We start from the raw sequence: 19029 nt of genomic DNA on the forward strand, positions 1-19029 counted from the left end.
ACAGTTTTTGAAGCTACCTCCTTTCCTTTTTGGAGGGAAAATTGATTGCCCGTAGAAGACAATTGCATCCGGATTCCTGCCATTCCCTGAGAAAAGTTCCCTGGAGTTGGGCAATCCATAAATTTAAATAAATAAATTTGGCATGTCTATGTGAGTACAAGATAAACAATATCTTTATGAGGGAGAGGACACTTCAACCTGGCACAGTTTGTACTCTATTTTCACTCCCTAATCTCACACAAATGTGTTTGAAACCAATCTGTAATCATCTTTGCTTCCATTGGCTTCAGAGCACTGAAAGGTGTTTTTGTGGGTAAAATAGAAGCAAGAAGGTGCATATGTTTGCCATCTTAATTTATTTGTAAAAATTAATAAAGGTAGGATACAAATAATAAAATAAAAAAATCCTATTATAAACTTTTCAAAACTCTCTCCAGATAGCCAGTAAAAGATTTTATTTTACTTTAAAAAAAAAAAAAAAAGCACTTAAAAATTATAGTACCCTCTGAGCATCATAGCTCCTGGAGTGATAAAAATTATTTTGCTCCCATTCAGCAAATGTTTTCCTCTACATTTTCATTATGTCTAGTGTGCACTTTGTTACCTAGGAAGCTTTCTACAACCGTATGCCATTGCTTCTGTTTCTATTAGATCAGAAATTGGAGCTGTAAAAAGAAAAAACTATCAGTCTGAACAACTTCTTTCAACAGGGTTTGCAAAGCTTGCTTGAAATAATAAAAAATTGGCTAAATAGTCTATTTTACTTCTCTAACAGACTTAGGTTGTAGGCTGAAACTGAAGAAGAGCTTGCTTAAACCCAAAAAGCTGAAAAATATTGGGATACATGACAAAACAAGAGCAGAACCAAGAGAAAAATCAACTTTCCAGATAGGATCATTAAGTTTCCTACCAAGGCAGAGTGTCCTTGGGGCAAAATAACTCCCCCCTCCTTTCTATTTTGAAGATGGAACTTTTTGTAAAAAAAAATAATAAACATACTAATTTTTTTCTTGATTTTTAGCTGGAAAACTAGGAGAAATATGTTACAGAGAGCCAGTCCGTAAGTAATTTAATATATTAATTTCCAGTATATTAGTGATACATTTTAGAAATATACTTTTTCATTTACTTATTTTTAAAATTTGGGTGGTGTCCTTCAGATTTGGACTTTATTAGAGGAAAGCAAGGAGTTTGTGTACAATAGTTAATAGTAATATAATTATAATATATAAATATAAAATTGCAGACTGACTATAAATAACAGCATGACAAAGCAGCAGCAATGTTGCATTAAAATATCTGCAAGAGATATCACTTGCCTATAAACAAGTACTAGCGGGATCACAAAACAGACAAAATAATAAAATATGAAGAAGCTAAAGTGCTCTGAGAATTAAGTATTCAAGCAGACAAGCACTTGTCATATAATACCCCAGACTTAACAATTGTTGAAAAGAAAGACAAGTAAATCTGGGTGATGGATGTTGAAATACCCGGAGATAAGAGAAAAGAGAAAGTAAGAGAGAGAATCACAAAATAGAAAGACCTGTAAATAGAAGTAGAATGACTATGGCAAAAGAAAGCTAAGACACTACCTATAGTATGACATGCTTTTGGTGCAATCTCAAAACATCTGGAGCACAACTTGAACATTATTGGCATTGACAAAATCACCATCAGTCAATTGCAAAAGGCTGCCTCACTTGGCACAACTGGGCCAGTGGGCCAAGACGAGTTGTCTGCAGAGAGTTGGCCACACCAAGTTGCCCCATTCTGTCCCAATAACAGCGTGACAAAGCAGCAGCAATGTTGCATTAAAATATCTGCAAGAGATTTCTCTTTATGAGTAAACCATCTTAAGGTACTTCTTTCATATGTTCCTCGTGTTTATATTCAGTGCACTCTTCTTCAGCATCCATCCTTTCTTGTTTTTCTTTTGTTTTAGCACACACACTCAATCCATTCCCATTGCATTTCAATTTGCTTTATTCTTTCTCCTAATACCAGGACTCATTTCCCTATGCAAAGAGGGCAGAAGGATGCTCTTAAATGTAAATTTTCTCTTTTTTCAACAAACATTCATCCCTCACAATGAAGCATATTATATGCACTCTCTTTTTGTTAGCATTTTCCTGTCTTCAAATTTCTTCATTCATTTCCCATTTAAGGAAATATTCTATCAAGATGCACAAATTCCCCTGTTGACTCTGTTTTTTTCACCACTTATGCACATAAGAAGCAATTATTCACTCCATTTTTTCCTGTCAAACATAAATACCTTGGTCTTTTATAAATTAAGTTATATGCATAAGTCATGCCATCAAATCTCTGCCATCACCACAAGAATTCCTTATATGCTTATCCATAAATATTTTAAACAAGCAAGCAGACATCACACATTCTACTCTTGGGGATGTTGCTCTGACTGCTTTTTCCCTTGATTACACACAGCATCTAACAAACAAGGGGGAAATAGAAGTGGACCACAGAAATGGAACCAAATTTTCCAAAATACTAGAACCAAGAAAGAACTAAGTTAACTAGTGAGGATTGGGGGGGGGGGGGAGAGCAGAATTCCAATTTGGCATGACCAGGTACAATGTTAGCAGCTTTAAGACAGATTGAAAAGAACATTGAACAACAAATAAAGCTTTCGTATAATGTAGATTCAGGAATAAAGGTAATAGGATATTTTCTTAATCTGTTTGTGAAATAATTATCTTGCTTTGTCCCACGCCAGGTTTCTATATTGTCATGCAACCAATACTCAATTTATCTCTTTTGAGAAGTCCTCCGTGTAAGACTGATCAGGAATTTTGTTTTCTTTTAGCTGGATGTCCTCAAATTGCAAATCTAAATGAACCTCTCGTTGATGCTACAATATACGTGTATTCAACCATTACATCCCAACTGTTGCCCACTCCAGCAAAATCTCATTACACATTTAATTTAAGGGATCTCTCCAAGGTTTTCCAAGGAATGCTGGTGGCAGAGCCAGCTAAAATTGTGGTGAGTGCTGTTTTCATAACATTGGCTAGAATGCCTACCAAAGGGACTTGTAATTAATTTTCTAATTAATCAATTTCCTGATCAATATCCTTTTCTGTGTATCTCATAGATCACATTAAAATGACTTTTTAAATGTAGAAATTCACATTGACTTCACTTAAAGTGTATTTGAGATTTTAAAGAATGAAATAGTTTTTTGTGTGTTTGGTGGTAACAGCAAATGAATCATATCTGCATGATTCAGCCAATCACATTTTATCTAGACTATCCATGATTAATATGAAATGGCAAACTCAAGCACCAAGATATATACCAGGTTTTTGTTTATTAATTTATCACATTGTTAATAATTCAATAAGTACAACAAATTGGGAAATGGAGTACATAAAATGGTTAAATGCTGTATAATGAGATAATGTTTATTTTAACCTTCTTTAAGGAAAATTCTAGTAATTGCTATCTTTACTCTGAGTTGCTGGTTCTTTAGACCAATGCCTGTGGAGATTCTCAGGCATCCAGGTCATGGTTGTCCCAAAGGTGCTTTTTTCCAAAGGCAACTGGACTTTCTTGTTTTTTTCCTTTGAAAATGTTTCACTTCTCATCCAAGAAGTTTCTTTAGAACTTCAGAACCAAAGAAACTTCTTGAATGAGAAATGAAATGTTTTCAAAGAAAAAAAAAACAAGAAACTAGTTGCCTTTTGGAAAATCAAGCTTTGGGTTTAGATCAGTATATAAAGAAAAGATTATTTATTTATTTATATTACTTATTTGTTTGTTTATTTGGTTATGAAATTTATACAGCTACCTACCCTACATATGTGATTTAGAAATGCTTTGGGGTCCCGTGGAAACCAAACATGGAACATTACTAAAGACTTTCTTTATAATTCTTTGCCAGGATAAATTGGCCCTATTGAGGTTGTGGTATCATGAAAGCTGTCGTGTGTTCCGTGATCGTCTAGTTAATGATGAAGATCGAAATTGGTTTGATGACTTGATGAAGGGTATGATGTTGGAATGGAAAACCAGCTTTTATGAAGTTGTTCCTTTTGAGCCCCTTCTTTATGCAGATTTCATGACGCCTGGGTCTGATGTGAAGCTTTATGAACTGATTGATAGCAAAGAGAAAGTAGGTTGCAAGTGATACTTCTCTGCTTCTTCTGTTTGCTATGTCTTTAATTCACCCTGCACAATGTATAATTTAGGTGTGGTTAAGGATAACATAAAGTCTGGAGAAATATTCCAGACATATTGCACATGTGGGCTAACACAGGATGCATATATTAAAAGCATGTATTATTTTCTGTATAGGAAGAATAAGGTTGTGCAAGGATAGACTGAACTCTAGAAGCATGCTGAGAATGATAGATGAAAGTGGATAGAACAGACCTAGATTATGCACTTTTTCCCCAAGCCCCCTGCTTCTTTTGGTGTTTAGGCAAGTAATAAAGAACAGTTGGGAATCTGCTATGCAGATGACTTGAGCATAGTACTTACGCTTGAAAAATGCAATAAACTAGGAAAGAGAACAAGTTTTATGTTCATAGTACTGCAGCGAATGCCATTAAAATCTTTACAGCTGACCTTTGCAAGTAATTACCCTTCCCACAGAACTCCCAAGTGGAAGGAGAGTACTTACTGAGAAAATGTTAATTAAGCAGAGGGTAAAAATGTAAAGATTTTAATAAGGAATGATGTCCTTTGCATTCACTGCCATGTAGCCAGAAATAATAATGATAACAGTATGCTTTCTTTCTTGATCACCAAATGAATTATAGTCATTAATTATTCTGGCTTCTTTGGTAAGCAAATGTTTGTCACATCTGTTGCTCAGATAGTTGAGGCTATGAGGAGATAGATGACTTAATCAAGTCCATCCATCATGGCTAAAACAATGAACTTTATTCTGAAATATTATCCAATTTGTTGATATGACCTCTGATCATTGCAACAAAACTAAGGGTGCTAGTTCTAATTCTACGTGTACCATGTTTGGTCTCAGATATCAAAGTCAGTGTTTCCCTTTGTTGCCTAAAAGATATTAGTTTCAGAACTCAGATTCTAATGTTATTCTTTCAAATAACAGTATTTCATTTATTATCATCAGTGGCATTTGATAATAATAGAGAGAAGGGATGCACTTCTCCTAAGTTGGCCTCCAAAAATGTGTCTTTCCTAGCTGACTGGTCTTATTGCTCTTCCATTTTGCTTTGTTCCCAGCTTATACATGTGATAGAAGAGTATATGGATGAATACAATCAGATCAATACTACTAAGATGAAGCTAGTGCTATTCATGGACGCTTTGGCGCACATATGCCGAATCACACGTATTCTACGCCAGGCATTGGGCAATGCTCTTCTCTTGGGTGTTGGTGGTAGTGGAAGACAATCGCTGACTAAGCTGGCATCTCATATGTAAGATATGAATGCATGTTATTCATTTCTGCACTAGTAAGCTGTGACAAGTTGCTTAGAATGCAAATTATTTGAAGACTGGATTTGCAAGTTAGCATGCCACATATCAGAAACCAGGAATTAGGAACTAAATAAAATATATATTCCATCACTGAAGACATAGATGATTGTTTCCAGTGGTAGGAAGTGCAACAAAATCATCTGGATATGTTACTAACATATTGGGGGGAGGATCACTTTTGCAAGGCAGCAATAACAACTTCATCTGATCACTGAGGGTCATTGCAAAATAATTCCATAAGCCAAACTATAAGTCATAACCACACTTATGATAGAAATAAGTCCACACAGAAAAAACGTACACTTTTATCAAGCAGATTTTAACCTGTTCAATATATTTCTTGCTAAAGAAATAAGCAACACATTTTGAAACAACTATACAAGCAAGCCTAATCTCTCTTGAAAAAAAAATACAGCACAGATAAGTGAGTACCTATCAGCTCAAAATTAAATCCCACAACAACCACAACCACTACCTCAACTACAATCACAACAACCAAAAATAACCACCAAACCACAGCCACAAACAATTACTATTCCTTCAAATGATTCCACAAATAATATCTCCTTACTCATCAGAGACACCATGGAACGTGAACAGAAACGTCCAAATGCCATCTTATTTGGTCTCGAAGACACCAACGAATCAGACGACATTGCCAAAGTTCGCGATATCATAAGCAACTCAAATACAACAAACATCTCTCCTGAAGATATCATTGAAATAACCAGAGATGGCCCTGGGTGCAAATACAGTGACGACTCTGTGGCCCCAAGATTTTGTAGAGTTGTATGCAAAAATGAGTCCAGCAAACACATATTCATTCGTACAATAAACGCCATTGCAAAAACCAATCCCAACCACAAAAAACTTCTCTCAAGACCAGACTTATCCATACTGCAAAGAATAAGCTCCCGTGAACTCCACGCAGAACTCAAAAACTCTAGACAATGGAGAAAAGGATCTATACATTGACTACCGAGCTGATTGCATCAAAAGAAAGTCACACAACCCACAACTCTGCATCCAAACCCACCCCATCCAATCCAACACCACTCAAAACTAGGCACGTACGTCCCTAACTATCTCTATTCCAACCACAACTGGCCTTAAATGCAAGCCTCTCAATGTAAGAAGCCTTGTAAATAAAATACCTGAATTTCTCCTCTTACTAAATACAGCTAAATTCGACATTATATTTGTCTGTGAAACATGGCTCAACGCATCTCTCCCTGACTCCATTTCCACAGTAATAGACTATCATGTTTACTGATCAGATTGTGAAATCCATAGAGGAGGTGGTGTTGCTATGTTCTATAAAAAGTCCTTACATCCAAGTGACCCAGGAGCTTGCTCTTCCTGAGATCATTATCTGTGAACTGACCTTAAATATGTCAATGTCTGGAATACTCTACCTGAGTCTGTGGTTTCTTCCCCAAACCCCAAAAACTTTAACCTTAGACTGCCTACTATTGACCTCACCCCTTTCCTAAGAGGTCTGTAGGGGGCGTGCATAAGCACACCAACGTGCCTACCGTCCCTGTCCTATTGTTTCTTTTATTTATTTTTTCTTATATGTATCCATGTATTCATAACTATGTTTTTATTTATACCTATTATCTTCTAAGCAAATGACAAAAATAAATAAATAAATAATAAAATAAACTTTTGTAATGAAAATATTTAAAAAATGGTGGCAGTGTTTGAAATCTTCCTAATGATGTTCTTTAGTAACATCTTTACAGGAGTAACTCATGTCCTGATTCAGATTCCTTTCTCTTTAGAGCTGATTATGAATGCTTCCAGATAGAACTTTCAAAGAACTATGGAACAGCTGAGTGGAGAGAGGATATCAAAAAGATCATGCTGAAAGCTGGCTTGCAAAGCCTCTCTATTACATTTCTGTTTACAGATACCCAGGTAAGCAAAACTATTGGCAAAGTTCAAGGATTGGAATTTCTTTATGTACTGTACTAATTAGCATGTTTCTTAAATGAATAATAGTGTGCTCAGAAGAGTCCCAACAATGGGCCTATCCAGCTCAACTACCTCTCATATAATGCAATCCTGTACTATTTATATCTATCTAAGTATTATTCTCCTTAAATTCAATGATAATTAATCCCCGATAAGCATGCATAAAATTAAAACTATTAGGCTTATTTTAGAATCTTTGTAATACCTCTGTGATATGGCTCTCACTCTTAGCCTGTCATCCATTCCTTACATGAGAAGGAAGGTTTATTGCAAAACATATGTGCATTTATATTTAGTATTTTAATATTTGTATCTGACTAGTCCTATTAGAATTTCCAAAAAGTACTTGAATTAGCCATAGGAACTGGAGGAGGAGGAGGAGGACACGTATGTGCTGCCTGTTTCACCATGGGGTTACTCTAGGCGACTCACAACAATAAAAAAAAGAAATAAAAAGGAGGTTTAAGCAAAGCAAAAGTAATATAATAGAAACAGTAAAAGAAAACAAGGAAGAAGAAAACAAAGAAAATACATCAATATAACTGCTAAAAATGATGGCACGTATGGAGGGGGGGGGGGAGGTGGAGTCAGCTGTCAATGTGCAGCCACCTCTAGAGTAGAACTCCCCCATGAGATCCCCAGGCCAACCTGCAGAATCAGAGAAAGATAGGAAATTGAGGTAGATCTTGCACTAGAGGGCAGGAATTTTCAAAGGGCAGGTGATGCAGCAGAGAACGCTCTTCTGGATCACAACAGTTGGAGTTCTTTACCAATAAGTTCCCAGTAAGCCTTCTCTTCCAGCATAAATAGGATAGGCTAGTCTTAGTGGGATGAGAGAGTTCACCAGGCAGCCTGGACCTATACCATTAAGGGTTTTAAAAATCATAACCAAAACTTGAACTGCACTCAGAAGCAGATCAGTAGCCAGTATAGTTCGTGGAAAAGAGGTGTAATATAAGCCTCCAATTCTTATTTGATATTCAAATAAGATTCTTGCGGTATTCTACTTTCAGTTACAACTTTAGCGTAAACTCTATTATATGATAGTTTTTGGAAGTCAAAAAAGAAAGAAAAAAGTTTATAAAATAATGTGACAAGGCTATTCAGGGAGGGCATATCCCTAACATGTACTGGAAAAGAAGAAGAAGAGAAGGAAAAATAGGGATATTGAATCTTTCAATCTTTCAATGTATAGGTTGGTTGGTTGGTTGGTTGGTTGGTTGGTTGGTTGGTTAAATAAAATCTGCTAATATAAAAATAAAATAGATGCGTTGGAGAGATCGTGGAGAAAATTGAAACAATGAAATAATATCATTATATGTTTTTTAGATCAAAAGTGAATCCTTCCTAGAGGATATCAACAATTTGTTGAATTCAGGAGACATACCTAACTTGTATGGCCTAGATGAGCAAGACCAGATTATGACTGCTATGAAACCAATTGTTCAGGACCAGGGACTTCAACCTACCAAGGCCAACCTGATGGCTGCGTATACAGGAAGAGTGCGAAGTAATATCCATACTGTACTATGTATGAGGTATGAGCTAACTTGGAACATATGGCTTACAGGAAAAAAGAAACTCTTCATCTTCAGAATCTTTCCTCTCTTCTAATGGTGACTCATATCATAGAAATCTACATAAATTACCCCCAGCAACCTTCCCAAGCTAATACCAAAAGCAATTTGTGACTAGTAACACTTCATCCCTGCAGGGATAATGAGAGATGTCATCCAAAAGGCCGACATAGCTACAAATTAGGGGACTTTAATCTAAAAATATATAAAAAGGAAGACAGGGAGTTCTCTATTCTTCACATTTGCCCCAACATGCTACGCAAAAAATACTTGAGCCAGTGGTACTTCCATCCTAGTCCTGCCCATTTAATTACACATGTGGTCTATAAGCTTCTCCTACCACTGTTGCAAAATGAAGACCTGAATTAAAACCTGCACCTTGAAAAGTTCTCTATATGCCATGGTTGCCATTTTTCCTGTTTTGGAAGAATTTGTGAGATATGTTAACTTTCTTTTCCATTACAGAGAAAATACCATGGCACCTAGAACTTGTTAGAGTTTGGGAGAAGGAGAGTGTATCTATCTAATCTATCTAGTGTATCTATCTTCTTATTTGTACCAGCATGGGGTTCTGAAACAACAATTCCATTATTATTTTTGCTGCTACTGCAGGACTTTGCTTGGCTTTGCCTTAAGTATTTCCTTGAGTGAGTGTCTCTTCTGAGCAGCTTCTCCCCCTCACACCCACTCCAGGCCTTATACATTATTTTGCATATCTCAGTAGCTAAAACTTAAAGTTCAAGATTTTGCTTTGGATTACCGTAAATTCAAACTCCCTTACTAATCTTTGTGAAATAAAGTGCTGAGAACATGGGATTTTTTTTTGTCCTTGGACCAAGCTTTCAAGTCTACAGATACTAGATGGATTAAAGCTTATGAGGCATAGTGCGTCCACCTTCAGTTATAATGGAACCCGCTACCCTTCCTTGTGTCTCCAGGACAGCCTTTCCTGCCTTTAATGTATTCCAATAGAACAAAACTGATACAAACTGTTCTAACAAGAACTTTTCTTACTCTTTTCTGTTTCCTGACAATTTAGTCCTATTGGGGAGGTGTTCCGAGCACGGCTCAGACAGTTCCCATCTCTGGTAAACTGCTGTACCATTGACTGGTTCAACGAATGGCCTACAGAAGCCTTGGAATCTGTTGCTGCTTCCTTTTTCAAAGATATCTCAGATGCTGAGGTTACTCCTGAAGTTTTAGAAGGCATGGTAAATACCTCTCTTGAAACAAATTTGGCATTCTGTGAAAGAAAGTATAAAGTTTAGCAGCTAATAGGCTGACTCTGTAAACTGCTAAGAGAGGGCTATAAAACACTATGAAGCAGTATGTAATTCTAAGTGCTATTTCTATTGCTGATTGCTAAACAAAGACACAGGTCCTTCCACTGAGGATCTGTGTACTGCATGAGTCATAAAGATGGCTGTGAAAATATCTACAGACCCCTCACATCCTGGACATAAATGGTTTCAACTTCTACCCTCAAATTGATGTTATAGAACACCAGATAATTCTAATAATTATTGGACCAGAACAACTAGACACAAGGACAGTTTTTTTTTCCTGCATGCCATCACTCTGCTAAACAATTAATTCCCACAACACTGTCAAACTATTTACTAAGACTGTATTAGCAGGGGTGGGATTCAGCTGGTTCAGGCTGGTTCAGGCAAACCAGATGTTAAATTTACATCTGGCTTGCTGAACCAGTAGTTGAACAGACTGGCTGTCCCCGCCCATCCTGCCCCACCCTTCCCAGGTGTCTCCACGTGGCCCGTTTTGGATGCAGATAAGTGCAGGGTCTACGTGGAGGCTCTGGAAGGGTGAAAAACAGCCCTCCCGGAAGTTCCGGGCGTCCAGAAACGGGCCTGTTTCCTTCTTCCAGAGAGCCTCTGGACCCTGGGGGGAGGCCATTTTCACCCTCCCAGAGGTCCAAGGGAAGCCTCCGGACTCTGGGGAAGGTGAAAAACGGCTCTCCTGGAATTACTGGTAGGCCATGCCCACCCAGTAACCGGGCAGAGAACCAGTTGTTGGGATTTTTTAATCCCACCCTTATGTATTACTATTATTATTCTCATATTTCCTATTACTTATCTCCTTCTACTTATGACTATAATGTTGTTGCTTGTGTCTTTACCATTATATTGTTTTATTTAGTTTCCTGGTATGATTTTGATTGCTTATTTAGTATTCTATGACTATCACTAATTGTTGAATCTTATGATTCTTGATGAATGTATTTTTTATGTACACTGAGAGTTTATGCACTTGTGTGTCCAATCACACTTGGCCAATAAAGAATTCTATTTGATTCCAATCCAATAATTATTAGAATTTAGAGCATTTTCTTTTAATAGTGGAATGTGGGCTATTTTTTATGTTCTGTTTTATATTTTCCTAAAATATGTATTCCATAAATAATCTCATTTGGTTCGAAAATCTACTTTATTAAAAAGTATTTGGAGTTTCTTAAAATTGTTTTCTATATTGTAGATTCAAATGTGTGTAGAGATTCATCAGAGTGTTGCAATTAAGTGCAAGGCATATCTGGCAGAATTGGCAAGGCATAACTATGTCACTCCCAAAAGCTATTTGGAGCTGCTCGGTATCTTCATTGGTTTGATAGGAACAAAGAAACAGGAACTCAACAATGCCAAGAATAGGATGAAGAGTGGATTGGATAAGGTGGGATTCTTTAGAAACATTTGCATTGATTTGCTTCCTCTTTTTAGAGGAACTTCGTATAATGGATTGTCACAATGATTCCTGTATGGAAAGGTCCTGAAGCAACTTTTGATATTGCTTTAAAATTGCACCCAATGTTTTACTACACCAAAATCACCTCCTCCTCACCATATTCACCATAACTGCTAACATATTTATATTGGATATAAACAGGCATTCATTTTTTTCTTCATGTGTGTGCATATGTACACAGAATGATGAAAGCTAAACATTTTGTTGCTATCTTTTCCTGAATAAAGCTGGCCTAGCATTTTCCTGGTTTTGGGATGGGGGGAGTTTGTTTTTCTAAAATTGGATCTAGCCTAAGTTTCTGAACCTGCTTCCCAATAAAATCAGTGACGATTCCAACAGATCAGACTAAATTATCCAAGTGATGTCACTCAGGCTTTAGATTTAATTAATGTGAAAATGCTACTATTGATGCTGATGAATTCTGTTTATTTTTAAAGAAAATTTAGACATTTCATGAATAAACTACTTTCAGAGAAAGTTAGAGATGATTAGAAACATGACACTGTATAATAAAACCATGGAAAAGCCAAACTGACAATGGAATAGCCAACTTTAAAGTAAAAAATAACTACAACTGACAAGAGTCATCCAAAATTAAACATCTGTATTTACCATTTAGTTCATGGCATAGTTACATTATGCTCAAAATTGCACTAATACTTATTCTGACTGAATTTTATATCTGAAATACCTTGATAACAAGTATAACCACATTATTCTGTGCAAACTAGAATCTCTAATCAGGAGACTGCCTTGATTAGTGATTCTACAAGTTACCCATATCCCATCTACTAGGCTGTTTGGTTCATGTAGGGTACTGACACACTCAGGATACAAGAGAAAATAATTTCTATCCCACTTAAATTCTTTCAAGTATGATCACTACATTCTTCTCTTCATTTGAGATTCACCTTGATGGATTTTATATTTAGTTTTCTTTCCTTCCAGCTTTTGCGAACAGCAGATGATGTAGCAAAAATGCAGGAAGAGCTAGAATTAGCTCGCCCCCTGCTGGCAGAGGCTGCCAAAGACACGCTCGTGACCATGGAACAAATACAGGTACTGTATGCTCTGCAATGTACCTTCATAGTGCAAGGTGAACATATTATGTGCAAATGCTAAATCTCATTGTTCCTGTGTTAAAGAAAGCAGCATTTATATTGCATATCTGTGTTATTTTCGTCTAGGCCATGGCCTGCACTTAGAATAGGGAAGTATAGGTTGAATATCATTAAAGAGCCACAAAATGTTGTTTATTGTTGTCTTTATTATACAAGGGAGGAGTGCCATTTATATTTCCTTACAGAGGTGACAAAATATCTTGAGTTGCTTTTGCTTTAGTACCCAAACGTTTAGTTCAACATATCAGTTGCTTCTCAAGTAAAAATGTATTCTTTAAGCCATGTTCTTGAAAATGATTTTTCATGCAATTAAGAATTGGGAATTTACATTTATTCCTTTAGAAATGTTGAAATTCATTTTACCCCATAGCACAAATAACCTCATTCAGCAACCTTTCATGCCAAAGGACATTTCAGTCTCTGTAGTCATTCCATTTGCATTTTCAATTATCCTTCCATCCTCCAAGTGTTCAATTTGATGCCCTCCAAGTAACTTGGAATTCAGTTCCTCTAATACTGAAGTCCTTCTGCTAGACAATTGCAAGGGTTGAGGTTTTTTTTTCAACTCTGAGGGGCAAGAGTTAGGGAAGATTGTGCCACACTCTGTGGTCGTTGAGCCACTCCAACTTGCTACAGGCAAGTAAATAAATTGATACCACTTTGGTGAGAAAAATAATACTGTTTTGTGTGGAAGTATGAACCCAATCAGTGCTGGACCTGCCCAAATGTTGTGCCCAAACATGAGGCAACATCAATGAAGAGAAAAAGCACTGGATGAATGAGTCTAGAGCTAGTCCACCTCCTATTATGCATTTCTGAATAGTGCACGAGTGTGAACCAAAGGGACTCAAAGTCTTAGGAAGCCAAATTCAGAAGTTGTGGGAGCTTCATCACTAGAAGCTTTCAAGAAGAGACTGGACTGCCATTTGTCAGAATTGATGTAGAGTCTCCTGCTTGAACAGGGGGTTGGATAGATGACCTACAAAGTTCCTTCCAACTTTTTTAATCTGTTAAATAACTACTCTGTATTAACACTGTAGTCTCCTGGCTAATGTACCATCACCATACGCTAAATAAGTTAGTTTCATTCCCTTAATAATAATTGTATGTTGCACAATTTGTTATCCCATTAAGCTTAAAATTTTGGTCACAATTGCATCTTCATCAGTTCTGTTCACTATCAGGGAAAACAACTTTTTATTAAATAGCTGCGCCTTAATTATAGCGGTAAATGTATTTAAACTATTTCAAATCTTCCAGAAAATAAAGACAATAAAGCTAAAATGATTAGATTGTTGAATTAGATTTACAACCTTGATTGATAGTAATGTCTTCTTCTCAAGAAAAGTGCATAGAATCATGCTTTTAATATTGCTTGTGTTTCTGTTACATGTTCTCTGTGTATCTAAATAAAATAAAATTATTGCTAATAGGTATTAAAGATCAACTGAACCCTAAAGGCAAATTTATAAAGAATTTAACTTATTCTACATTTGTCTTAGGGATAGTTATTAATGTACATCAATAAAATATTGCTACAGCATATCAGGATTTGAAAATCTTTAGCTTCTCTAGTTCTTAGATTCTCATCATGTTTAGCCATTCAGAGATGATACCGCTTGATATCAACCATAGTATGATATAGATTCCAAACATTTTACAAAATGCACAATGAAAAAGTATCTACAACGACTATAATGTATATAGGTAATCAGTGGTGGGATTCAAATAATTTAACAACTGGTTTGCCCAGGGTCAGGTTGGCTGTTATGGGAGGTGTGGCCCAGCCCTGTCGTCCAGCTCTGAGTCACATGCAGGACGAGCCTCCTGCAACAGCCAACCTGACTCAGTTTAATAAATCAGTTATTAAATTATCCACCCCCCATGCTATCAAAGTAGATCATGGGCACCGCACTGCAATGAAGAAATGGACAACAGAGTGGCCAGCACGAGGAAAAAAGGAGGAGCAGGGAGAAGAAAGAGGGAAAGCGGCCTTCTCCTTCCCTCATGTTGGCCACTCCATTGCCTGATTCTCCATTGCAGCGCAGTACCCAGGATCTCCTTTGATAGCTGGGAGGGGGGTGTAATTTTACAACTGGTTCGCCTGAACTGGTGCGAACCAGCGGAATCCCACCACTGTAGATAACCAATTAAGCTATATTCTCCAATGAAAAATTCAGTGGGATGAGAGAGAGAGATTGCACACAGTCCTAAACACATTTGTGTTATTGCAGGTAGACACAGCTGTAGCAGAAGAGACAAGAAATGCTGTTCAAGCAGAAGAAATGAAAGCTAAAGTGAAAGCTCAAACTGCCCAGGCTATTGCTGATGATGCACAGAAAGACCTGGCAGAAGCCCTCCCTGCTCTGGATGCTGCCCTCGCCAGCTTGAGGAATCTCAACAAAAATGATGTTACTGAGGTAATTAAGAGGATAGATTTTAGCACAAATTTGGTACAAGCATTTTTAGAGTAGCTCACTCTCTGCATGATACATTGGGCTATCTCATTTGGTACATGTACCTCTAATACAGGGGTGGGCAAACTTTTTGGCTCGGGGGCCGCATTGACTTTTAAAATTTGACAGACGGGCCGGGTCAGCACAAGATTTTTTGGGAATCGCCCCCACCCTTCCCCCCTTCTCCTCCTTCCCCTCCCCTCGGAGGCCCCCTGAGTCAGGAGTTGCTACCGCCGGCGCGGCTCCGCGCGGCTACAGTCCTGCGTTGCCTCGGGAAGGGAAAGGCAAAAAGGAAGAGCCCGGCGGTGCTTTGCAACAGCAGCAGTGGCACCAGAGGCTCAGGCTCAGCGGCTCCTGGTTTTGCCTTTTCCTTCCCAAGGCAACGCGGGACTGGAGCCACGCGAGCTGCGCCGCGGTAGCAACTCCTGACAGCCCCAGCCGGACACCTGAGCGGAGCCCGGGCGGAACTGCCTGTTGCTGCTGCCGGAGCACCGCCGGTCACCTCCTCCAACCAGCCCGTCCGCCCACCGGGCTTCCTCCGCCACGCGGCTCGGGGCCAGGCGCGAGCACCTGCGAGTTAAAAGGAAGCTGAAAGTTGCTGGGAAGTTGCTCGGGTTTCCGGGCTTCCAGGCTTAAACTTTGCACAGGCAAAGTTTGCAGGCAAGAGCGTCTTCCGCCGAGGAGCCGGAAGGGTTCCGCCCAGCGGGCGGGCGGGCTGCTTGGAGGAGGCGACCCGGCAGTGCTCCGGGTTTCCCCTCCGCCGCACGGCTCGGGCCAGGCGTGAGCACCCGCGAGGAAAGGAAGCCACAAGTTGCTGGGAAGTTGCTCGGGTGCTGGGAGCAGGCTTTTAAAGTGCCGCCGAGCAGGACCGCCAAGCCGGGAAACGGGGCACCAAGGCAGGGTAAGGCTCCACCAGCAGCGGCCTAGCTTTAGGTGGCTCAAGCAGCCCGCCCAAGCAGCCGTCCGCCCACCGGCGCTGGAACCTTCCTGCTACTCGGCCGGAAGACGCTCCCGCCTACAAACTTTGCCTTTGCAAAGTTTAAGCCTGAAGCCTCGGAAAAAAGGGGGATCGGCAGGGACTCACCTTCGGAGAGGTCACACTCGAAGGTGATTTCAAACTCCAGCCGAGGCCTTTGCAAAGTTCTTCTTTCTTTCCCTACCCCAAGAGCGCTCCGCACTGTTTTGCAGCTTTGGGGAGCCACGCGGCGCAGAAGCAATGACGCCACGCCCAGCGATTTTTTTCAGGGGCGGGCGGATTGGACAGACCAATGGGCCGGATGTGGCCCGCGGGCCGTAGTTTGCCCACCCCTGCTCTAATATGATGACATTATGGTTCCCAGATAGGTATAAAGAAGGTCCTTGAAACTGCTACTAATTTCACTCCCTGAAGCATAAAAGTTAGGCCATATGCCATCCAGTCCCCTTATGACTTTTCACCATTACATCATAGCAGTTTCAAGTTTTGAAGGAGCTATCTGATCAAGATATGGTTTCCATCTCCTCTGAATGTGGTGCTGATCCCCAAGCTGTTTCCTTCCCAGGCTTTCAAATGTAGTGACCCAGGTACTAAAGATAGGAGCCAAGATAAGTCAGTCATTCCCCACCTGAACAAAGCTAGATTTTGTACCAATTTTGACTCAGTCTGGTATAGTCATTGGATTAGGAGTGGGGAGATCTGGTTCCTGCCGTGGAAGTTCTAAGGGTGATTTTGAGCCAGTCAGCATTTCAGCCCAATCTACTTCACAGGATTGTTGTTGGGGAAAACGTAGTTTTTGTGCTGGGCTTAGCACAGGGGTGGGCAAACTACGGCCCGCGGGCCACATCCGGCCCATTGGTCTGTCCAATCCGGCCCGCCCCTGAAAAAAAATCGCTGGGCGTGGCGTATTGCCCTGCGCCGCGTGGCCCCCAAAGCTGCAAAACAGTGCGGAGCGCTCTTGGGGTAGGAAAGAAAAGAAGAACTTTGCAAAGGCCTCGGCTGGGAGTTTGAAATCACCTTCGAGTGTGACCTCTCCGAAGGTGAGTCCCTGCCGATCCCCCCTTTTTTTCCGAGGCTTCCAGGCTTAAACTTTGCAAAGGCAAAGTTTGTAGGCGGGAGCGTCTTCCGGCCGAGTAGCAGGAAGGGTTCCGCCCGGTGGGCGGACGGGCTGCTTGGAGCGGGCTGCTTGGAGCCACCTAAAGCTAGGCCGCTGCTGGTGGAGCCTTACCCTGCCTTGGTGCCCCGTTTCCCGGCTTGGCGGTCCTGCTCGGGCGGCACTTTAAAAGCCTGCTCCCAGCACCCGAGCAACTTCCCAGCAACTTGTGGCTTCCTTTTTCCTCGCGGGTGCTCACGCCTGGCCCCGAGCCGCGCGGCGGAGGGGAAACCCGGAGCACTGCCGGGTCGCCTCCTCCAAGCAGCCCGCCCGCCCGCTGGGCGGAACCCTTCCGGCTCCTCGGCGGGAAGACGCTCTTGCCTGCAAACTTTGCCTGTGCAAAGTTTAAGCCTGGAAGCCCCGGAAACCCGAGCAACTTCCCAGCAACTTTCAGCTTCCTTTTAACTCGCAGGTGCTCGCGCCTGGCCCCGAGCCGCGTGGCGGAGGGGAAGCCCGGTGGGCGGACGGGCTGGTTGGAGGAGGCGACCCGGCGGTGCTCCGGCAGCAGCAACAGGCAGTTCCGCCCGGGCTCCGCTCAGGTGTCCGGCTGGGGCTGTCAGGAGTTGCTACCGCGCGGCGCAGCTCTGCGCGGCTCCAGTCCCGCGTTGCCTTGGGAAGGAAAAGGCAAAACCAGGAGCCGCTGAGCCTGAGCCTCTGGTGCCACTGCTGCTGTTGCAAAGCACCGCCGCGCTCTTCCTTTTTGCCTTTCCTTCCCGAGGCAACGCAGGACTGTAGCCGCGCGGAGCCGCGCCGGCGGTAGCAACTCCTGACTCAGGGGGCCTCCGAGGGGAGGGAAAGGGGGAGAAGAGGGGGGGAAGGGTGGGGGGGGCGATTCCCAAAAAATCTTGTGCTGACCCGGCCCGTCTGTCAAATTTTAAAAGTCAATGCGGCCCCCGAGCCAAAAAGTTTGCCCACCCCTGGCTTAGCACAATAAAACCATGTCAAATATACCTGCTAAATACTATTCTAATCCAAGATTAAATGTTTATTTACTGCTTGAATCATGTATCCCATGCCATAACAAGTAGGAATTAGATTACAAATGCTCTTCCGTAGAAATTTCTATGGGACAATTGGATCTTTGGCTGAATTTTTGTTCATTATCATATTTTTTTGTCACAATCTTTTTGGGGGCTTGTATGAGATTACAGTTTTGTTTAGTATTGCCCACATTGAGTCACAGTTGATAATTACATTCAAGACTAGTTCACTTATTGGTTTTCTCTATTCATACTACTATTTTGTAGTATCACTTGTAAGATTCATCAAAACAGTTGTCAACCTCTGCTGCATTTTCATGAACCAGTACTTTGTAAGGGCACATAGTTAGGCTTTAAACTAATGTTTGGTGCATGATGGGAGGCAGAATTGAAGCAGCAGGTTAGCTAAATCTGAGGAGGCTATGGTGGACCATGTATGAACTTTCACGGACCATACTTTGAAAATTATCACTGTCAAATTTTCTATTTCCCCAATATTAACCATGCTCAGTGGGAATTGTAGATGCTGTAGTGTAATCCTTTCA

General features: G+C 40.5%; 1 protein-coding gene across 1 annotated transcript in view; it reads left to right on the plus strand.

The window, feature by feature from the left end:
• Window positions 1–19029, plus strand: part of DNAH1 (dynein axonemal heavy chain 1) — a 225215-nt gene that overhangs the window by 172147 nt on the left and 34039 nt on the right. The window contains exons 46-55 of the mRNA XM_087954929.1: window positions 1022–1060; window positions 2831–3009; window positions 3908–4138; window positions 5230–5426; window positions 7272–7407; window positions 8794–9002; window positions 10081–10252; window positions 11535–11726; window positions 12747–12857; window positions 15154–15339. Coding sequence (XP_087811055.1) covers window positions 1022–1060; window positions 2831–3009; window positions 3908–4138; window positions 5230–5426; window positions 7272–7407; window positions 8794–9002; window positions 10081–10252; window positions 11535–11726; window positions 12747–12857; window positions 15154–15339 — 1652 coding nt within the window. The remainder of the gene's footprint in view (window positions 1–1021; window positions 1061–2830; window positions 3010–3907; window positions 4139–5229; window positions 5427–7271; window positions 7408–8793; window positions 9003–10080; window positions 10253–11534; window positions 11727–12746; window positions 12858–15153; window positions 15340–19029) is intronic.

Source organism: Notechis scutatus, chromosome 2 (genome assembly GCF_049901735.1).
Source record: "Notechis scutatus isolate UNSWTSFEM ecotype Mainland chromosome 2, rNotScu1.2, whole genome shotgun sequence".
Taxonomy (NCBI): Eukaryota; Metazoa; Chordata; class Lepidosauria; order Squamata; family Elapidae; genus Notechis; species Notechis scutatus.